Source organism: Atta colombica, unplaced genomic scaffold (genome assembly GCF_001594045.1).
Source record: "Atta colombica isolate Treedump-2 unplaced genomic scaffold, Acol1.0 scaffold56, whole genome shotgun sequence".
Taxonomy (NCBI): Eukaryota; Metazoa; Arthropoda; class Insecta; order Hymenoptera; family Formicidae; genus Atta; species Atta colombica.
Window position 1 is genome coordinate 423,699 of NW_017259546.1, and position 25,082 is coordinate 448,780.

The 25,082-nt window shown below is 34.0% G+C and overlaps 1 protein-coding gene across 1 annotated transcript in view; it reads right to left on the minus strand.

Moving 5' to 3' along the window:
- Positions 1–25,082, minus strand: part of LOC108692022 (transmembrane GTPase Marf) — a 132,262-nt gene that overhangs the window by 61,480 nt on the left and 45,700 nt on the right. Inside the window, exon 4 of the mRNA XM_018200108.1 lies at positions 20,681–20,788. Within this exon, the coding sequence (XP_018055597.1) occupies positions 20,681–20,788 (108 nt within the window). The remainder of the gene's footprint in view (positions 1–20,680; positions 20,789–25,082) is intronic.

Below are 25,082 nucleotides of genomic sequence, written 5' to 3' on the forward strand. Positions count from 1 at the left end.
CTTTATAAATAAATAAATATATATCTTTATTTATAAAATGTATGTATATAAAAATATGTATAAATATAAAATATCTAATATTACGTTCTTAATACAAAAGTTTAATATTATATTATTAAGTAAAAATCGAACGATAAGATTAAATACATACAAAAAATACCATATTCAGTCAAGGCGGTTTTTCGTATCTAATAACATAGTACGGCTAAAAAAGTTTTGGTGAGAAACACAATAATAATAATTTAACCAAAGATTTCTAAAAAATTTATAATAAAATTTTGCTGAATCCGAATTCGTAAACCATTACTACTCCATCATATCCAGTATTTAGATAATTGAAAAAAATGATAGAAAATTTATAAGATAATTTATAAAAATTGAAACATTTGAACAAAAAGCAAAAGTAAATACATTATAATTCTTTACTGTATTGCCTCTGCAAAAGGATAAAAATTACGGACCTTCTGTCCGTAATTTTTATTCATTTTTACGTTGTACCGTTATATCTTAATTGTTATATTCTATAACTTGTAAACATGAATAACAAAAATATGTAATAATTTTGTATTAACTATACATAGATTCGATTCATGTTGACAATGTTCATAAGCATCGTTTGTCTTCGTCTAATATTTAACAATCAACAAGGAAGAAATGATTTTTAAGCATTGTGAGCGTGAGTGAAGCAGCCTTAATGAGTTAGAAATAAAAGATCAGACAAAAGAAGACTTTTTTAAAACCTTTTTTATTTTAAAAAATCATGCTGTGATATGAAAATAATACATACCTTCAAAAATTCCTATATTAATATTTTTGAAGGCGCTGATTTCTGAATTCACATAATTGACACATTTTATTTCCTTTAAATTTCTCCGGATTTTTAATTTTTTCTTTTTCTATGCCCAATTTTTTTTCAATTTACTTTCCTCCCTAAATTTACAATTTTTTCAGCAATATCCTTAATTTCGCGTAAAACTGTTTTCTTGAATAATTATTATATTACCATTATTGCTCTCTCGCGGCTCTCAAAGATATCAAATCTTTTAATTGTAAAATCCATATAACAAATTCATTTGAAATCGCTACGATGAATTACGCACACGTAATTTTTTCTCTTGTACTGCAAAAGAATATTCCAGGTATGCTAAACGGGACAAACGTTCCAAATGTATGCTCGCAAATACTTCGTTCAAGACATATTTACTTCTAAAGTTATATGTAGAACTGTAAGAATGAATAATATCGAAATAATGTTGAAATAAAATTTATCTTCTTTATTGTTTTACAATAATCAAAATTTAATTATTAAATGTTTTTGTTCAAAATGATGACCTCCAACCCGGAGACAAGCATTAATATCTATCGATGAGAGAACGAGTGGCTGACTAACATTATGCATCTGTAATTTCTTCACACGTTTGCATAATTCTTCGTTTTAATGATTGAAGATCATTAACAGACAATGGATATACTTTTTGCTTCAGAGTACCTCATACAAAAAAATCTAATTAAATTCGATGAACGCGGAGGCCAAGCCAGGTCCAGCACGACTGATCTATCTTTCAAGAAAATAAACATCAAGCCACTATCGAGGACACAATAAATAGAACAGCCATTTAATTGAAACCAGGAATTCATTCTCATATTCAAAGGAATGTTTTCTAAAAAGTCATAAAGTTCATTGTATAAAAATGCGAGAAATCCATTTGCATTCGAGCGAGCAAGTAGAAAATGAGGTCCAATTAAAATATATTACTCATTATTCCTAATCATTACATTGAAAACCGTATTGGAAATGTTGTTCATGAATTGCGAAGATTCTCATGTGACCAAATATGACTATTTCTTTGATTGAGAATACCTTGCCTGGTAAATTTGGCCTCATCTGTCCACAAAATATTTTGTGAAAATTGTGGATTGTTATCTGTTTGGTTTAAAAACAATTTGGTTTAAAATCAATCACAAAATGCTCTCCTGCATGGCATATCAACCGATAATAAATGCTGGACATTGAAGGTGATGGATGACGTCCATTACTTAAAATTGATCCATATGACTATGAGTAAAATTCTTAACGTAGTTACCAATTTAGTGATTTTGTCGCTAGATTTGGAGATTTTTGATAGCCTACAGAGACTTACTATATATATTACAAATTTGCAATATGTCGAAACTCTGGTGATTTTTGAAAAATATTTGGAAAATTCTAGAGAATTTCAAACTCGCGTGTCCTAGGCCGTGTGATATACACTGCCAGTGTAGTGCCACTGAAAATAGTGCACGTTATGTATACTAGATTTTCAGTACTGACAACATACATCGAAACATGGTTCTCGTAATTGTCTTGACCATAATGGAAGTTTCTACAACTTTATAGATCGTACTCATCAATTGATAGCTGATTCAAAAATAAGTACTTGTAATTTGTGATGCCACTCAAGTAATACTCGATAAATATTTCCAAAGAAATACATGTACTTTTTGAATAATATAATTTAAATTAATTTAGATTAATTTGCGAGAATAAAAGTAAACATGTATCTAAACTTTTCATATTTAAGATTCCATGACCATGATTCCTATTATAGAATATTCCTATTATATTTCCTATTATAGATCCCGCATTAAAGTTACAAGAATGGTCGTGACAGCCAATTAGAAGCATAATATAAACTATTGACACTTCAGGCTACTACTACCGTTCTTATGACTTTGAAATGAGTTTACTACCGTTGTAGACGTATCTTAATAATAAATTTTAATATATAATATTTAAATCTTTTAAATCCTCCGCAATATATTCAGAAGTACCGAAAGAAGTGGGAGAAATTGGAGATAATCAAAGAATGACTCAATTCATGCACTTTCAATTCATCAAAGGCATACAGCAAATATTGCAAAATGTTGCTCAACGGTAGGCTAGAAGATTTTATAAAACACGAACAGACTTTAAAGCACATTGCAGCCATTTTCGAACAAAAGACAATAGATACCATTTCAATCCATCATGTACCAAAGAACAGCGTAAGGAAGCTCAATTTTCTCTCTACGTCGCCTATACGTCGATCGCAAATATCGATATCATTTAATATCATTTAAGCGATCACCATAAAGATACGCTATATTATTTGTGCGATATTATTACGTCTTCTGCGCTTGATTCCTACTGCCCGTATCCTTTCCAGTTCTTTAATACGTTTTTGTTTATCGTTGTAAACTTATAAAATGTACAAACGTAATCAATAATATGATAGAATCTCATTTCTATGAGGCGCTAATCAAAAATATTGGCAATGAATATTATAGTTTATTAATAGATAAATTATTATAGTTGACAAGATTTTTGGTATCACTATTAGATATTACAGCACTGAATAAAAAAAAATCATATTGACCTTTTTCAAGTCAATCCATATTGAAGATGGCACAGCAGAATCCATTATAAATAATAAAAAAGTTATTAATTAATACAAAGTTGCAGTTAATCAAAATGCAAGAGATTGGTACCGATAATGCATCGATGATAGGAATGAATTCAGACATTTACTCACGATTAAAGAAAGATGTACTTCTAATATTAATTAGATGCGTGCGTCATTCACTCCAACTTACCACTTCGAAGGCGACCGAAAATACGCTGCCTCGAAATATTGAATTTTTGATTAAAGAAACCTATAATTGGTTTGCTAATTCGTCTATAAGACAGTTGAAATACGCGCAATCTATCATAATCAGATGTTAAACAATGATCAAAACCATTTGAAAATTTTGCGAATCGTAGAGATTCGATGGTTATCAATCGATCCTGCAATCAAACGAATTTTAGATCAATGAATAGAGTTTGAAACGCACTCTAAAATTTCACAAATCAATGACAATGTTACACAGCTGAAATATTATATGCCATGTAGTATGATAAGAAAAATTTTAATTTTGGTGGAATTATGAATCTGTAGCTCTATTCACTAAACTAAAAATTACACCTCCCTTTTGAGAAAATGGATTGGAGAAAAAATTCAAAAATCTACTCAAAAAACTCGGTTTATGATACCAATCAAAAGTTACGAGATTGTTTTTAATTATTATTTGGACATCTAGAAATTTAATGAATTTTTTCAAGATGATTTGGAGACATAGGTGAAACAAATTAAAGCATTCTATAAAAAGTGAGAACCTCAGATAATGGAATTGCAACAAATAAGACATCAACATATTGGAAATAAAAAATATGATCATTAAATAAACTCAAAGCTATTCTTTCCAATCTTTGCATTACAAAGTGCAATGATAGGTGACAAAGGAGATCTCACCCCATGGGGTGTGCCAAAATTTTGTTCATAAATAATATTATCAAATACAAAATATGTAGAATTTAAAATTAAGCGAACTGCAGTCAAAACTCCATTTTTGATAAGATTTTACATTTTTTTTTCAATTGACAAAATGACTGATATAACAAACCATTCAATACCAATCTTAAACAATATTGTATTTTCTCCTTTTAACATATTATCTAGTAAATATAATGAATTATTAAAATTAGAATTAGAATTAGTTACAAAAGATTTTATCAGATCATATCCTAATATAATTTTTATGCACATGGACAAGGGCAATGTTACAGTAGCTATTGATAAAGATTTCTATAAACACAAAGTGAATGACATGCTTCTAGATAAAAATACGAAATTATTAAAAAAGATATAACTAAGATACAACTCACTAAAAAACTTACAACTTCTCTAAAAAATCTTCTTTCAGGAAAAGATGCAAATATATTACTGAATCCCAATACATTTATCTTGTAATGATGGATTACTCTCGAGGACTTATACTTTGTCTAAAATTCATAAACTAAATTGCTTTAGGATTATTGTGTCATCTATAGCCAATTATATAGTCGTGTCAGTTATACAGTTAGCCTCCTTTTTATATAACATAATAATTGTCAATTCCAAACGCGGAGAGCTATATAAAAAACAGTTTCCAACTTGTTAATGAAAGAAGAATGCATATAGATAATAATTACGAATTAATTTCATAGACATGGTATCACTTTTTACGAATATTAACATAGCCTTTACGTACATTTAACGAACGATTGACATAGCCTTGGAATGTGTTAATGACAATTGGAATTTTATATCAGAAAAATGTAATTTACCAAAAACGGAATTTTTGACTGCAGTTCGCTTAATTTTAGATTTCACATATTTTGTTCACATATTTGATAATATTATTTATAAACAGAATTTTGACACGCTCATGGACTCTCCTTTGTCACCTATCATTGCTGACTTAGTAATGCAAAGATTAGGAAGAACAACTTTGAGTTTATTTAATGATTAAGGTTCTTTTTTTATTTCCGTGCTGCAATTCCATTATCTGAGGTTCTCACTTTTTGGAATGTTTTTAATATGTTTCACCCACATCTCCAACTCACTTTGGAGATTGAAGAAAATTCATTAAATTTTCTAAATGTCCAAATAATGATTAACAATCTCGTAATTTTCGATTGGTATCATAAATCGAGTTTTTAGATTTTTGAATTTTTTATCCAACTATCTATTTTCTCAAAAGAGAGGTAATCTTTAGTTTAGTGGCTAGAGCTATTTTACTGTCAAATTCAGAATTCCATGAAAAAAATTTACAAACATTAGTAATTGACATATAACAATAACTGTCCACTAAAACTCATTTCTGATACAATTAATAAGCATCAAAGTTAAAAGTGCAGTGTTGACTGAGATAACGAGGATTCATCGGTTGTTCCATGGTTTACGATATCTTTTATTCCATCCTTGACAGAAAAATTTAATAAGTTTAATAAGTTTAATAGAAACAATATCAAGGTATCTTTTTTCAGTTCGAATAAAATACAAAATATATTAAAGTACACAAGGATTTTCGTCTTCATTTATCGAAAAATAATATAGTTTAAGATTAAGTGCAATAATTGAAGACAGACAGGGAGACAATTAAAAACTCGAAATCATATACGGTGAAACATGTCTTCTTATTTCGTTCTAACTGAACATAGAGTAGAACTTTATTTTGATTGGAATAATGTTGAAATTCTTGATGAAAAACCATATTATTATAAATGGTTTTTGGAGAAGCTACACATTAAAAAACAAAAAAAGCCTTAATCTTCAAACTGATACTGAGGGCTTATATAAAACGTATATTCCGATTTTAAACAAGGTCTGACTTTCCATTACCAAGATCACATTCGATCGATTATTTTTCATTTAGTCAGTGTGGGACCATAACAGTTACATATTTAATTTTATTTCGTGACTGATTTTATATCTTTTCATACAGTTTATTTATCTATTTATTTTTTATTTATTGGGAATTTTATTTTTAAATGGAATATGACTATGTGACTCATTTTTGGATTATGGTTATATAATTATTTATGATCACAATGACTAATGAAATATTCTGACGAGCATCGTACCAACGAAATAGAATAATTCTTTAGAATTGGTGAGTGTTCTATCGAGATGACGTCATATTTGCTTGTTTCATAATTAAATATAATTAATCTAATTTACATTTGTATCAAAACATAATAAAATTCTTTTCAACTGATCTTTCAATCTTTTGGCAAACAATTTCGTTTCTTCAATTCAACTTTCATCCAGTCTCTCGACATATGTATACATCTAATTCCATAATTACCAATACTGATTTAATATAGTAACAGAATTGCGTTTATGTGAAGAGGGCCTAATCTTAAGGTCGAAACATGTTATGATTGGTTTATATAATATCTTCTAATTTATAATTTGGTTGTTGAATATAAATTTATATATTACTTGTCCTAGATTGTACTTATTACTTATCAATGATCTTCAAGCTTCAAAACAAAAACAAGAAATATTTCAATTATTCATTCCTACAGTTCTATATAACTTCAGAAGTAAATATCTTTTGAAAGAAGCGTTTGCAAGTATACGTCCAGAAGAAAATTTTTGTTTATTTGAGATCCTGAATCATATTCTAAGTTTGACGGTTTAATCCGAGAACATCCTGTATATTATATTCGATTGTTTGCGTGCGTGCGTGCGTGCGTGCGTGCGTGCGTGCGTGCGTGCGTGCGTGCGTGCGTGCGTGCGTGCGTGCGTGTGTCTATTAATGTGATACAACATATTTAACACCATTACAATTTAAACAATGTTAAGAACAAAACATCTCAAACTCGTACTGTCAATAAAAATTTAATTTATAAAAATTCCAGCTATTATTTGTCTTTTCTCGTGCACTACCTGATTTAAAAAAAGAATACTGCCAAAAAAAAGAAAAAAAAGAGAATACAATAAAATCAATAAAAATTTTTTAATACAAATTTTTTTATACAAATTCTAGCCACTGTTTGATTTTTCTCAATGCATTACTCGATTATTTAGAAAATATTTAGAAAAAAAAGAGAAAAAATCAGGCCACTATCACTTCGTAAAATAGTATTATTAATGAGGAATCGTTTGGCATCATGGTGGGGAATAGTGCCAGTGACACACGCACAAGCGGCTCCTTAGTGGTACTAGACTATTTGCGTATTTTAAATTTTTATTTTAAATTTTTTATTCAGTCAAAATCAATTAAATTCAGTTTGCTTTAACTGGATTTAATTAAACTGAAAAACTACATTTTCTATTCAGAATTTTGAATTGAGAAATATTCACGAGAAAAGCTAATATTATTTTTAAATATAAGCATAAATGCAATTCCTATAAATAAATAAATATGATTCGGATTAAAAAGGATTCATTTTAACGTTCGCGAATGCGTTCTGAAAATTTAAATCCATTTGAAACAATTTCAATCCATTTCAATTCATTCTTGTTTACTGGATATCACGGTCACATGAAATCCGAATCGTGCACTCCTGTTAATTATATGCGTATATACGTTTTCGCATCTTTTAGAAAAACGCGCGCGAAATAAAGAAAACTCTGATTGTACTTAAAAAAAACTTTATGTAACACACAAAATCTGTTAAGCTCTTCTATCAAGAATAGCAAAACAAATCGCTTAGGATCGATCTTCGTTTCTTTTTTCTATCAATTCTTTTTCCTACAGGACAGTTGAAACACTATTATACAGGAAAGCAACTTCAGGAGCACAATAATATTATTAAACACGAAGAATCGCCTTGATCGCCTTGGCGTTTTTCACTTGCGCGCGTGCATATGTGTTAATATACATTTTATTTATGTATCAACATTTGAAACATTCGATATGTCACGTCCTTAATTCAAAAGTGACATAACTCAACGTGATTTTTAAATTATTATCATGAATGAGTTATAAGTCAACATTACTCAAAAGTGAGTTAACTTAATTTCATAAGAAATCATTAATGATTTTAAAAAATCACAATTGTCATAATTAATGAAAGTTGCTTTTTAAGAGTCGTGAAAATAATAAGGTTTAATTATGGCAAGAATTTTTTTTTCAATATGATTTGAATAATATTCTATCAAGATAAAAATTAGTTTTTCCCTATTCAGGAAAATTCAACTTTTATATTGGGAGTACAAATTAGTTCGATCCGTTTTTTGTGCATTTATTTCAAAATGAATGAACAGATCAATTAAAGTATTGTCCATCGCTGCTTATTACTTTTTCCCATCTCTCAGGCAATTTTCGAATTCCATCTCGAAAAAATGATTCGTCTTTGGAGGCGATCCAATTTTGGAGCCAATTTTCGATTTCTGCGAAAGAAGTGAACCAGTGACTTGCTGCATCCTTTGGAACAACCAGTAATTAGAAGAAGCAATGTCCGGAGAATACGGCGAGTGCGGTAAAACATCCCATTTGAGCGTTTCCAAATATTTTTTTACGACTTTAGCGATATGAGCGATATGATTTTTATGACTTTAGCGTTGTCATGAAGAAGAATATCTTTATCATGTCTTTGCTCGTATTCCGGCTGTTTTTCTCGCAATGCACGACTCAAACGAATCAATTGTAACCAATACCGATCGTTCGTAATGGAATCGCCAGGATTCAGCAGCTCATAGTAAACAAGACTCTTTTGGTCCCATCAGATATAGAGCATGATCTTCGAACCATGAATGTTCCGTGGTGTTGATGTTGAGGTGTCGATGGCAACGACCAGGCTTAGCGTAGTATTTTTTCTTCTTGGGGTTGTAGAATATCCATTTCTCATCTCCAATCACAATCCGATGCAAAAAACCTTTTCTCTATTGTCTTTGAATCAGCTGTTCGGAAGTGAAAAATCGCCTTTCAACGTCTCTCGGTTTCAGTTCATAAGGCACCCAATTTCCTTGTTTTTGAATCATTCCCATGACTCTCAATCGTACAGAAACGGCTTGTTGAGTTACCCCCAATGATTCTCCTCTTGCGTTTGACTCTGATCTTCTTCAAGTAATGTCTTTAATTCTTTGTCTTCGAATTTTTTTGACTGTCCAAAGCGAGGCTTGTCTTCAACGCTGAAATCTCCATCCTTGAAACGTCGAAACCATTCCCCATAATTTATCAGTTGGAGCAGTGTCACCATAAACTTGGATGAGCATTCGATGAGCTTCAGCCGCACTTTTCTTCCAATTAAAGCAGAAAATCAAAATCTCCCCGCAAATGTTGCTTGGTTAACACAAAATTCGACATTTCAAACACAGTAAAAATCAAGGTTTTTGTATGAAACTCAATGATATAAACTGAATATTATTAGTAGCTGTTTAACCTCTCTGAAATCAAAATCAGCTGTCACTATGAACCATTCACAACAGCTGGAGCTATCTTTAGGGAAATGGACCGAACTAATTTGTACTCCCAATATCATTTTTTAAATTAGAGAATATATTGTTATATTCATCATTTATTTTCTTCAAAGTTTTGTTTGTGTTTCATAAATATATCAATACCTATCAGTTAGCATTCTGAAATAATAATTTAAATTGCAGAAAAGGGGAATAATTAAAAAAAACTGCAGAAAAGGAAAGCACTCACCGATGATCTTGACATTGATATTTATTGTTAAGGTCATCACCCTGAATAACTTCCAAGAAATTTTAACCGTCACTCGCTATCTGTTAAAACGTAATTAACAAAAAAAGTTTAAAAAATGTCTTATTTCTGCTATAACGAAAATTGTAAATCTATATAGAATCTTGCACTTTGTTAAAAAGTGTATGTGTGGAGTGGTGAAGTGAAAGTCGTTTCACGTTAAAAAACCTAATCCAACCCGTTTTTTGATGTAAGGTATCCTTCATTTCGCGTGAAAGATTTTAAATCCATATCGTTTCGCGTTAAAAAAAACCTAACTTTAATCCTCATTTTTTTCGCGTGGAAAGTTGTACATTCAGAAGCAAAGTTCTACTAAGTTCTATTAAATACAACCTTTCACGCGAAATAAGGGTCACCTCGCACCAATGGGTTGAGTTAGGATTAAGTTTTTTTAACGCAAAACGACATGGATTTACAACCTTCCACGCGAAATGAGGGCGATCTTGCACCAAAAAATGGATTGGATTAGGTTTTTTTTATCGCGAAACGATTTATCGCCTCCTCCTGTGCTTGGGGGCGCACGACTTCCACGCGAAGCAACTTTCGAAATCGTGATCCTGAGTGATCTCTAACAAGAAAATTGCTTCGCATGGAAGTGCCCCAAGCAGGGGGGGAGGCGGGGTAGGAGTGAAAAGTCAACGTAAACAAGGAAGGGTGTAGGATAGTTTCTAATACTAAGAATATTATATACAGCAGAAATAAAACAGAAAATTATTTTTTTTAATCTTTTTTTGTTAACTTTTTAATGAATAACGAGCGACGGCTAAAACTCGTTAGAGATTACTCAAAGTGATAACAATATATGTCAAGATCAAAATTGACGGGTGTTCCCCTTTTTACTTTTAAATTTACTAGTGTATGTTATATTTGATGTTTCTAGCACATAATTTTATGTACCCTATTAGTTAAAAAGTAAAAATTTGGTTTATGGAAATATTATTACAGAAAAATAAAAAAGGAATCTCCATAAGACCAGTTTTCGGCTCTATTTCAATTTCACTTTAAATTATCGGAAAAACGTTTTAAACTGTTCGAATTATCGAAATTAGATGATTTTAGCTTAAACAGATGTATTTGATATCTGTAACTAATTAGCCTCTTTTACCACTAACATTCCTAATTTTTTCGACGTATTTTAAACATACATGTTATTTGGGAAGCTTCTTTTCCCGTATCAAGCATTATCTAGGGATAATGACGTGGATATATCGGATTTCTGATTCCAACCTAAAGTGTGCAGTGCATAGCGTCACGCGTAAGAACGGTGATTCGACCATGATCGGCCACGATTCGAGAGGGGAGACAATAAGCGTTGCTGCATATTTCAGATTCTGACAAGGAACTTTTTTCAAGCATCACTCGATTTTTCTCATTTTTTAGATTTAAGAAGTGACATCAAAAAGTGAGTTTTTCATGCCAAAAATAATTGCTCAATATTAATTGTAGCGCTTATACATGGTGTCTCAGTTTTAATAATGAATTAAAATTCTTCGAAAATATTGTATAAAAGTAAAATAAAAAATATCTTATATAAAATGAAATAATTTACAATATAAAGTGTTTATTTTTTTTATCTAATATTTAATCATATTGAACTAACATTCTTATAAGCAGAATGATGAGAGGAATCGATTTGCATTTAAAAATCTTATAATTTCACTAAAAAAGTTGACTATGAAATCACCTACGCAGAGGCTCTCAAGATCAAACAAAGCTATTCTACATTTTTTTTCGAAACCAAACAACTTTTGTTTAAAACATTTTTAACAGAAACACGTTATTTTTGAAGAATTTTAATTCAATATTAAAACTGACATGTATACGATTGTACTACGATTAATATTGAGTAGTTATTTTTGGCATGAAAAAAATCACTTTTTGAATCAAAATCCAAAAAATGAGAAAAATCGGATTGACACTTGAAAAGGGTTCTTTGTGAGACATCATGTCATTAATCCTGGGTAATGCTAACAAGTACGGGAAAAGAAGCTTCCCATATAATACACATGTCTAAAATACGTCAAAAAGATTAGAAGCGTCGATGATAAAAATGAAGCTGACTAGTTACAACAGGTTTGTTCGCGTCGCATACTCCATGTTCCTATCATAGCTCCTCATTCTAACGAGCGCGTTTGAGTGAGTAGGAGCAGTTGGAGGAAGAGCATATTGGAGCATGCGAACAAACCTAAGGTAACAGGTGTCAAATACATTCGTTTAAAATCACCTAATTTCAATAATTTATTCAATAATAAAGCACAATAAAAAAACAATAAATTAATAGACTCTTTATATTTATGTTACAATAATTCAAACGACATGTATACAATAATTTAAACAGGCTGTTTAAATTACTGTAACATAGTATGTACATGCCGTTTGAATTATTGTAACATATATAACGTAAAATGATTTTAATTTTTGAACACTGCGCAATTATATCTAACGACGATTCCTATTGCCTTTTTATTACTATTTATTATTATTCTTATTTTTATTCCTATTTATTATTAAATCACTGCAAAGATTTGCATTTCGAGGCGATTCTGGCGAACAATCCCCACTATCACTCAAGGCTCAGCGACCAAGCACGCTCACGTGATGCTCTGGCTCAGGACTCAGGAGCTTAAACGTACGGAGACAGAGATCGTACGTCGACCTTACGTCAGTGCTCGCAAAGATTTGCACATTTCAGGCTGATTCCAACGAGCGACCCCTCCCACTGCTCGAAGCTTGATCGCCGAACACTTACGTGACGCTCTGGAACGTCCCTAAATCAAAAATATATTGGAAGCGTACCTTCCGTCAAATTATTATTGAAACATGTTTTTTATTAAATAATTTATTTCTATTAACATAAAAATTTCTATTGTTAATTTATTCATTGTTCCTTAATGATATATTTATATCTTAACGTTTTCTAATACATTACATAATTATGATAACTTACATTTCGACAATATCTTTCCCCATTATTTATGAGATACTATTGCAAGATGCATTTTTTTTAATATAGTTTCGACAATAGCTTTTCATATCTCGTGAGGTACTATTGTAAGAATGTTTTTTTCCGAAATGTGCAAATTTTTGCGAGCACTATCTTCCGTTATTAAAGAATATTTTTTTGTAAAATAATTTTTATTTTCTTAAAAAAATCGAATACTAAATTTTCTAAAACATTTTGTCATAATAATTCTTGCCTATCAGAAACTATTCAATAATTGTTATAAATTTATATCGAGAAGTTTCTAGAATAACTAACACATTTTGTCATAATTCTCGCCTACCAGAAACCATTCAATAATTGTTATAAATTTACATCCAGAAGTTTCTATAACAGACTTGCGAAGACTGAAGAAAATACGTGAATCTGAAAATTCCGTATTTTCCAGAAGTGTTTTACAAAGTCTTATAAAGTCTCAAATAACAAGGATTTTATATCGCAACATTTTCGGCAAACTCCTAGGAACCTTTAGGAACCTTCGATGACTTTGATCTTGACATATAAAATCTCTTTCTTATTATATAAAACAAAAATTCTCTACTTTAAAATATATATTACGATTTTCCACGAGAAGCGACTTTCATCCTCCCCCCCTCCTCCTCTCCTGCAAAGAAGCGCATGATTCTCACCTTCGAGTCTCACTCCTCTCCCCCCCTGCTAAGGGGAGCATGATTCTCATCTTCGATTCTCATCCCCCCCCCACCCCCGCCCGCAAAGGAGCACGTTGTACATAGATTGAGATTGATTTTACGTCGGACATTCAACATTTTGTCTAATTACACTTTTCTCGCACAATAAGAAAATAATTCGTCGTAATTATCAATCAAGCGTAGAAATGTATACTCAACTGTGTTTATATGTATTTAAAGCACATAGATTTTACAATAGTAGATGAGAAGGTGAAAGTCGTGTGTCCCCGAAGTAGGGGGGGGGGGGGGGGGGGGGGGGGCAAAGGGGGGAGTCGTGCGCCTGAATCATTTTCTGAGATTTCCTGCAAAAATTAAGTACGGAACGGCATTGGTTTAGGAGATACGATATATATAGCAGAAGATAGGATGTTATTCTCGAAATTTTTTTTGTTCATAACTTTTTAACGAAGGATGCACGATGGCTAAAATTTGTTGAAGGTCACTCAAAGTCATGATCTTGATAACATGTCAAGGTCATCAGAGAGGATTCCTCTAAACAGAAGTTTTACCCTATTTTTACCCTAATAATAAGCGAATATAATTTTATTTAAAAAATAAATAAAAAGGGGCTCGAGGCGCTGTTCAGAATGCGCAAATTGTTCAAAGAAATATATCAATATAAAAGTTAAAATGCATCACAAAACAATGGTTTAATAATATAAATTAAAAATAAATGTTTAAAAAGGCTATGAACCAAATAACAACAAAGTAAATATGTAAATATAAGAAACAAATATAATTATCATGATCTAACGCAAATAATAAATAATAATATAGTCCTGCTTCCAGACAAGGTGACACCAGCGTCACAAACACACAACATATTTCGAGCCGGATCATCGCCAAGGAAAGTTATTGTTTACTTGACTCTCGAAAATCCCGAATCGTGCCTTTCCGTTGGAAATCATGTCGTCTCTCGACGAACTGATGAGTATGTAGAACCAGCAGATGGGCGCCATATCTCGCACATTAATTTTAAAAAGCTGGGACAGACTAAGCTGACACGTATACTATAACGTGACATTGCCTCGCAATTCTCAAAGAGACCTTCGCCAGATGCCAGGAGCTGAATTGTAAAATTACGCTCGCTACGGACGAGAAAACAATCCATGCATACTTCACCTAGAACTACTTCCTGACGTGTGAGGTTGATTATTTCCATGAAGCTGCCGATTATGACTGAGGTACTGGATTGCCGCGAACCCCATCCCGCTGCATATGACATAAGTGATCTTAATAATTCGTTCCGAACATCGTCACATCTTCCGAGGATCAATCTGCCGATCTTTGACAGGAGTTCCGATAAATGGGAAAGCTTTCGCGATAAATTTAAATCGATCCATGATGAGCAGACTTTAACGAATGTTGAGCGTATACATTATTTGTGTTCGTGTATAAAGGGGGATGCAAGTAACGCTCTTGACCATCTCGCGATAAATCAATGATAATTTCACTATCGCGTGAAACATTCTCGTTTCCCGGTACGATAATAAACGTCGCCTATTATGATACATTTACAATCGCTTTTCAATTTAACGTCGCTCACGACAGAAACCTCCAATGATCTTCGCACGCTTCGCGAACAAACCAATAAAGCAATATAGCAATATAACAACCCTGAACAATTTCGATTGCGCAACTGAACATTGGAATAATTGGCTTGTTTTTCTAGTTGCACAAAAACTCGATAAATTATCGCGAAAAGCTTGGAAACTTAAACTCAGCGATACTATAAATTGCCCGCATTATCGCGAATGCATTGGAGAAGTCACAGACGACTTGATCAATTTCTCGCATCTCGCATTCGCGCGTTCGACGCGATTGCACACGCGAATGCATTGGAGAAGTCACAGACGACCTCCAAGAGGAAAACTCTGGCCTTACATACCGCGTCTATCGTTCTATTCTTGTGTTATACAAAGCATACCGTCTATTGTATCAACGTTCCTCAAGCAAACACCCAACGTTTTGAATTCATTAAAAACCAGAAATGCTGTGTGAACTGTTTTAGTACAAAGCATGCTGGGAAAGATTGTATAAATTCTCGCACGTGTTGACAGTGTAATAAACGGTATTGTTATCTTTTTTATTATATTTTGATAATTCCGTTAAGCCTGTCGACATTAAGCAACCGTCGACATCCGCACCCATGAATGAGTAGCGAGAATGTAACCGTCACGCACTTATTAGCAAAAACCGTAGCGCCGAGCTCCAAAATCTCATACTCGCGACCGCGCGCGTGCGAGTTTATTCGCTACATAAACGTTTTGTCACTGTGCGCGTGCTCCTGGATCAAAGATCCGTCTCTACGTTTATCTATAAATCGCTTACTCAACGCCTACGCCTTTCAAGAATTAATCGCTCCGTTTCCATTACCAGCATTAGCGAATACAGCATTAGAAATACAGTCCGTCGTGCGTTACGCTACCCAAATTACAATTATTCCGGCGTCTCGCGACAGATCTGCCTATACTACGACCGCATTTATACTTCCATCATTAACGAAATATTTATCGAATCAAGTAAATACCGCGTATAATTGGAAACACGTCGCCGGACTTGAACTTGCCGATCGTAACCCCATGAGTTCGGATCCGAACGACATCATAATCGGTGCCGATCTCTTCGACATGCTCGTTCTCGACGGTGTTCGAAAAAATTCCGAACATAAGCCTACCGTGCAAAATACGACATTCGGCTGGATTCCTTCCGGATCAATAGCCTCGTTTCCGACTGAGTCAATTTCCATGCTTGCGCATCACGGAGTTGTTCTTGAAACTCTCGATCACGATCTTCGTCACTTTTGGGAGATTGAGGAAGTGCCTCAGAAAACTCCTTGGAGTCCTGAGGAGCACCAATGCGAAGAGCACTTCAGAACTACGCATTCCCGTACATCAAACGAATGCTATATCGTTCGATTACTGTTTAAAAACGGATCATCTATCTCGATAGGCGAATCGTGCGTTCGCCGCTTGGAACAACACTTAATTCGAGACTCAATTACTGCTTCCGAATACCGTGAATGTCTCGCAGAGTACGAAGCACTCGGTCATATGATCAAAAGTCTATCGACAGAAATTGTCAAATCAGAGCAAACTTATTACATTCCACACCACGCTATCTTACGACAGCAGTGCAACTAGCACTGCTTATGAATGGTTTTCAACGCTTCATGTCGTACATCAAACGGGACATCGTTGAACGACATGCTTATTGGCCCTAAACTTCAAAAGGATTTAGCTATTATCTTAATGCAGTGGCGCCAATACTGTTACGTGTTTACCGCCAAAATGTATCGGCAAATCTTAGTCGACTCCCGAGACACTACCAGCGCATTGTGTGACCTACTCCCGGCGAACCAATCACCGATTACCGCCTTCTTACCGTTACTTACGGCACAGCCGCCGCTCTCTACTTAGCCCTTTGGGTCTTAGAACAATTCAAAGACGATGAAGGTGCCGAATTTCCGCTCGCGGTTCTCGTTTTACGTCATCAAACATACGTTGACAATTGTGCTTTTGGCGCAAACGATCAAATTCTTTCTCGTGATCAATTAATCAAGTTTCTAAAAAAAGGAGGTTTTCGCCTTCAAAAATGGGTGAGTAACGCTCTATTGTCCGAGATCGATCCCGCGGATAATGATTTAGCCACTCATAAGGTTCTTAGACGAGCACCTTAAAGTCTTAGGAATACTCTGGAACCTTAAGCTAGATATCTTTCAATTCTGTGTGACCGTACCGTCAGCACCCGCACCAAATAAGCCATTCTGTCGCTAAGTTTTTCGATCCTTTAGGATGAGCTACTCCCGTTAGTATTACCGCCAAAATTCTCATGCAGCGACTGTGGTCCCTCCAATGCCGGTGGGATGACGACATTCCTAGCAACTTCTTGATTGCTGGTCCGATTGCTATCAATAACATGTCTCGACTTCAATGCCATTAGCATTCCGCGCTGGACTACTTGCGGATCTCATATTCTATACTGCGGCCTTCATAGGTTTTCCGACGCATCGACTGCGACTTTCGCTGCCGCAGTATATCTTCGTAGGTTGGAGCTCAGCGCTCCAACTTCCGAATCTCGAGTGTCACTGCTGGGTGGACTCCACCATTACACTCGCCTGGCTGAGTCAATCACCTTCCCGAAGGAAAATCTCGCCAATCGCGTTTCGGCTGTGCAATTACTCCTTCCCGGAGTTTCGTGGCGTTATGTTCCGACACCAATCCCGCGAACTACGCGTCTCACGGTCTCGCTCCCGATCTTTTCCAGACACATGCTTTATGGTGGTCAGGCCCTCCATGCATCCTCCCGAGTCCTGGCCGAACTCGTACCCTTCGGTACTCCTCCAATGTTCCTCTCGAATAACGCTCAGAACCTTCAGTATGTGCCTTGTACGTTACGCCCAATTGGGATCTCGTATCGCGTTATTCTTCTTGGGCAAAATTGCTACGAACTACCGTTTATCTGTACCGTTTTCTAAATCGACTCCGATGCTCTAAAAATCCACAAGCGAATACCGCGAATTTGCTCTTCGATTCAGAACGCCAAATGCTACTGGCTCAAAACCATGCAGTCAATCTGCTTCCTAATGAGATCGCGGCTCTGACACATAAGCGCCACAGAACAGCCCCCCGCTCTATGCTCTTGATCCTTATATGGACTTATTCGTATTCAGAGAAGACTCTTAAGTCGAGCTTACCTCTCAGAAGCAACGAGTCCGATCTTACGCGCGCAACTCGCGCAACTGTTAGTACTTATTATCCAGCTCTATCATCTTCGAACGTTGCATGCCGATCCTCAATTAACGCTTGCGTCATTACGCCACGAATTCTGGATTTTCCGGATCCGCGCCACTGTTCGATCCGTTCTTTATAAATGCATGCACACGTGAACGCGCTGACGTGCCCGTCGAACTCATGGGCGACCTCCCGGCTATGAGAGTCAACCACATCGCTCGTGCCTTTGTCCATATCGGCGTTGATTATGCAGGTCCAATCGCTGTCCGAATGATTCCCAATCGAGAACATAAATCGCAAAGGGCTTATATCGCATTATTCATATGCCTCACGACCAAAGGTCTCTACACTTAGAACTCGTTAGCGATTATACCTCTTCTACTTTTATCGCAGCATATCAACGATTTATTTTTCGCCGAGGACTATTGCCGTCTATGTCTCGGTAACAGAACCACATTTCACGGCGCCGATCGCGAATTGTCCACCAATGCATATACGAAAGCAATTCACGATCTTTCTAACTTCCGAACTCGCTACAGATGGAACCGTGGCATTTCCTACCCTCTGCATCGCCGCACTTCGGCAGTCTGTGGGAGGCCGACGTTAAAAGTGTTAAGCATCATTTAAAACGATGAATCGGCCTTCACACGCTAATTTTTGAAGAGATGTCGCTCCTCTGTCGGATCGAGGCATGCTTTAATTCACGCCCGCTTCCGTTTCCGATAATCTCGACGATTATCACGCTCTGACTCCCAGTCATTTTTTGATCAGAACTTCTTTTATCGTTCCCACCGAATCAAGCCTGCTTGACTTAAACATAGATTTTCGCGTTGGCAAATAGTTCAAGACATAACCGAAGATTTTTGGAGGTATTCCGGTGATTGCATATCCTTCAACAACGCTCGAAATGGCGTTATCCAGTGACTGGCCAAAGTCGGCCAAATCGTTCTCATGCGTAATCCTCTGGTTTCACCTAATGGAAACTTGGTCGGATCACGGCGTATCATTCAGATGATGACGAATTAACTCGCGTCGTAATTGTAAAAACCGGTCTTTCCGAGTACAGGCGACCAATTGTAAAATTTTGTTTTCTATCCGTCACAATCAATACCGAAGAATCTAAAGATTCCGTGGCGGGCAGAGTTTCCGTTGAACGTACTTGATGTCATACATAAGTTATCGGTCTACAAGCCCGTTTTGAATATATTTTAAATTTAACTCAACGATAAAGATTCGAATCATTACAACAAAGAGAATCGTTGTTATCACACACCGCCTTGGCATACGAGTCTTCCAGACAAGGTGACAGCAGCATCATACAGATGTTAATAATAACTAAGAGTTAAAATAATTAAAGTATACTTGATTCAGCAGTTTTGTGTCTGTTTTCAAATTAATGCTATTATTCTGTTGCGCACTCTGAATAGCATCTATTCCCTCGGCTTTTTATTTATTTTTTAGTTACTTTTAAGTTAGGGAAACGTGATATTCAAATTTTATATATTTTATAATTTTATCATTTTAAATTCTTGACTAATGATTAATTGTTAACATTCTCTTTAACGTATTTAATACCGTTTTTATATAAGTGTTTAATGTTCGTTTTAGATTTAAAACTCGATATAAATTTATAACAATTATTGAATGGTTTCTGGTAAGCAAGAATTATTATGACAAAATATTTTAGAAAATTTAGTATTTGATTTTTTTAAGAAAATAAAAATTATTTTGCAAGAATATTCTTCAATAACGTAAAGACCTCCGCATGTATAAGCTACAGAGACGCTCCTAAGCCAGAGCGTCACATGAGCACTTGACTACTCGGCTGCTATTATCTCGAGCGATAATAGGATTCGCTCGGCGGAATCGGCCCGAAATGTGCAAATCTTTGCGAGCATTGTTAAAACGTTTCCGATAATTTAAAATGAAACTGAAATAGGGCTGAAAATCGGTCTTATAGAGATTTTTCCTTTATTGTTTAAGAACAATTTAAGCAGTTTAAAATGTAAAACATCTTATTTATTAAAAATAAATCAATTAATAAATTTTATAAAAAATTTAAAATCATGTATAATAAAGAGTAATTAATATTTAAAACATTAATTACTATTAATTAACTTTTTAAAAACTTTATTATGAATACCAATAAATTCTGTATAAAGTATATTGCAATAATCATAAGACATTTAATTTTCAAATGGTGCTTCATAAATACATACCTGATCAAAATATTCTGGTTCAGAAGCAGAAGCATCCCATCGATTATTTAAAATAAATATATTTGGTTTTGATAATTTTGTTGAAACTTTATGAAAGAAGTTTTTTTCCTAAAAAAAAAAAATAAAAGTTATAATTATTTAATGAACGATAAAAAGCCTATAATTTTAACCTTGACATACAGGTTAGTCCATTTTAATTCATCTAATAAAATATCCTTAAGACAAAAATGTTTCAGACAAAAGTTGCTTAGTTACTAGAGGGAAAAAGATGGTGATCTTAGTTAATTTGAGAAAATGCTCTTAAGGTCAAGGTCATCAACTCAAGATTATCAACAATTATTTAAATAAAATTGTATAGGTTTTTATATCATTCCTTTAATTATTCTGCAAATAAAAATATTAAGATAAAGACATCGAAAAATCAATAATTCTCGAACTATTTTATACTATATTTTAGTACATATTGATATGAAATATTAAATATCTTGTAAACTGTTCATTTTTTGATAATTGTATTTTAATATTTTTATAGCAGAGAATAATGAGATAAATCAATTGATGTAAAGAAAACACACAGTTGCTTATTTAAAAAATTACGTAGTTGCATATTGCAAAATATACAATTTTTTTTATCTCTTAACGAATATTATCTAGGATTCTGAACAACAGTCAAGAAGTTTTTTAGTCATCAGTCATACATCTTGCGTAATGCTAATGGCGGTATTGTAACTTTCAAGCATAACTTAAAAAGTATTTAATAAAAAAATATTTTCTAATAGTGTTTTGGAAAGACATCAGCTTAGATTCTGGAATCAAAAGTAGAATGTTTCGTTTAAAAATATCGATGTGACCTTGATTTGACCTTGGCGACGCCACTCAAGGTCAAACTGATAAGATCAATAGATTTTTTGAACCTTATACTTTTGTCTGAAACACTTTTCTGTAAAACATATATTTTCCGAGATATTCAGGAGATATTCCTGATCTTTTTTGGACACCCTGTATATATAATTTCAAAAACAAATTTTAGATAATGCTGATTTGACTAATTAAGAATTTTCTCAAGATCATTCAAGATCATCTTTTTCTTTCCCCCTAATATCTGAGTAATTTGAAGTTTTTGAGATTTTCTATCAGAAAATCTCTGTATTAAAATGGATCACCCTGTCTGGTATTAATAAATTCATATTGAGTTTAATTGTTTCGGCAAGAAGTCTTTTAGGATTTTAAAAATATTATAAAAGTATATACGTTATATAATCAATCTTAGAGATATAAATTGTAACTAATCTTAACAACATATGTTTAAGAGCAACAATCAAAAGATTTTAACCATCGCTATATAGTTTATTAAAAAAAAAAGTAATTGAAAAAGTTTGAGAAATATATATATTAATTTATATCAGTGCTAAAAAAAATTGCTATATACATGTAAATACAGTATGTGGGCGTGGAAGTAAAGCTTTCTTTACAAACATTTACTTAAATGCAATAATCATATTCAGCATTATTTACATTAATTGTAGCGTGTAGGCAATGTCAAAAGTTGTGTATGTTTTCATATTTCTTTTACTTTAGGGGGTAAATGTATTAATTTTAAAATACATATTAATAAAATTTTTGAATTGATTATATTGTAATCTAATGAGGATTCTTTAATAAATAATAATGACACGTAAAATTATTACATAAAAATTATTACATAAAATTATTACATAAAAAAATATTCGTTTTTTCAATCATTTCACATATACTGTAACGTGGCATTTTTCGTCTGTCACTGATATGCGAATAAACCGAATAAATCTTGCATCCTGTTCAAGAGGGCGAGCATATTTGCATGTGGGCACAATATTTGAATACAAACTAACTTTTTTTGGTTATCTCTAATTTTTACGAGACATTTTATTAGCTGAATGAAACGTGAGAATCAGTGACTCCTTTACGATTTTGCCTTGTGTGTTGCTATCTCACCCAATTGCCACCAAAGAGGAAATCGATTCAGAGAAGGCTTCGTTGAGAAAATCCCATACTTACAGAAGAGAATGCAGGTCATATATTTCTTATTATTTTCTGCTCGCGTCCGCTGATTGTACTTTGTACTACCGACACCAATTTTGGAGAGAAAACATCGTGATGAAATATGAGTATCTAGAATAGGAATCTTCTTTGAGGAAATAGCAGAAGATCCGAATCAAAGGAAAACATCATTGCAGAAACAGATGTCAGGCTCGTTCTAGCGAGCAATGATGAGCTCAAGATCGTACGAGGAGTCAAGCAGAGAAGATTTGGTTGGCAAAATAATAATCTGCTCAATAATTAGTATTCCACGCCATATCGCGCGTGAAAAATCACGTAATTATTGTGAATCTACGCGATTCGCTGAGTCGCGAAAATCAAAACTGGATCAATCAGCGCACGAGATGACCAGCAGAGCCTGGGTGTTACCTGCGGACTTCACTTACATTGTATCTGTATTCTGTAACTCGTTATGCAATTGTTATGTATAATCATAAAAATAGATATTTTACATAGCGCAGATATTTTACATAGTAAAAAAGCTGCACAATTTTCGTTATGAACATACAACAACTGTATAACAAATTACAGAATACAGGGACTGGCCGGGAACGCTTGGAGAGGATGCAGTATGCTCGTATCGACACTATTTTTTGAGAAATAAATATAGATATCGAAGAAAGCGTCAGAGAAAAGAGAAACCGAAAAATGAAGATATCGAAGGGGCTGAGGAGGAGAAATTAGTAGATGAACATCGATTTTATAAAGTCATCGATTCTGATGTCGTGAGACTGAGCGAACACGAATTCATGTTAATTTTTTGTTCTTCGAACGAGAAGTTACGAGTTTAGATAATTTTGGACGTCCCGTCCGGATTGTCTTGAATATTGTATTACGTTTTTAGCGTTGTGTCCACCGCCTCTCTCGTCACAACTAAGTTATTTGTATCATCGTTTTATGTAAATGTATATTAGTAACGATGATATCCTTGCAAATTTGTTTTATTTTTTCCTTGTGCATTCGAGACGAAAAACAGTCAGTTGCGGTGTAATAATTTCAGTAAATGTTCACTTTAGGAGAAGTCTCTTTGATAACCTTAATCTTGATATATTATCAAGGTCAGGTGGCCCTGAGCAATCTCCAACAAGTTTTAGTCATTGCTCGTTATTCATTAAAAAGTTATTGAGAAGGAAAGTTTGAAAAATGATGTCTCTTTTACAATATATAGAACAAAAATTTTCTGCTTTAAAATATATTTTATGACTGGACGTAAAACGAATTTCATTTCGCCTCCTCCTACCAAGACATGTCTAATTTTCGCGCGAAATGAATTTCACACAAACTCTCCTCCTGTCAAGGGGCGCATGATTTTCCACACGAAGCAACGGACAAAAAAGGGGAGATAGGATAAAAGTTGCTTCGCGCGGAAGCAGGAGAGCTTCGTGCGTTCTCTCTGAAGCAGGAGAGAAAGTGGAGTGAAACCTTAGAGCATATATCAGGTGTACAAGTATGAAATGACGATTTGAGAAACAGATGGCGCACCAATGCAGTGTGAAGTACAAAGCTTTAACATTATACGCCATTTTATTGTACCATCAACAAGTGTCAAACGCGCAAAGTGATTTGATTGAAAAGTGTTTGCATAGTATTGTGTTGTTGTGTTTAACATGACGAAATTTGTACCAAATAAGGAGCATTCGCGGACAGCATTAATTTTTTGTTTTCATTTGAAGAAAACTACTGCGGAATTATACTGATTACTTGAAGAAGCTTATGATGAACATGCTCCATCGCAAAAAACGTGTGAACGATGGTTTCAGCATTTCAAAATTGGAGATTTCGATGTTGCAGACAAGGAACACGGAAAACCGCCCAAAAAATACGAAGATGGAATTGCAAGTATTGCTGGATGAAGATGATTCACAAACACAAAAACAACTCGCAGAGCAATTGAGCGTTAGTCAACAAGTTCCAATCGCCTACGAGAGATGGAAAAGATTCAGAAAGTCGGCAGACTGGGTGCCACATGAATTGAACGAGAGACAGACGGAGAGGCGCAAAAACACATGTGAAATTTTGCTCGAACGATACAGAAGAAAGTCATTCTTACATCGTATCGTTATTGGGGATGAAAAGTGGATTTTTTTTGAGAGTCCCAAGCGCAAAAAATCATGGGTAGACTCAGGCGCACCATCCACATCGACCGCAAGATCGAATTATTTTGGCAGGAAGACGATGCTCTGTGTTTGGTGGAACCAGAAGGCTGAGGATTTTGAAAATTGTACTGATTTGTGCTAGGCTAGCACAACTTAGATATGCAATTTTACGGTATTGATCTAACTGATACATATGTAAGCGTCATTTCTATTCCGAATTATCAAAA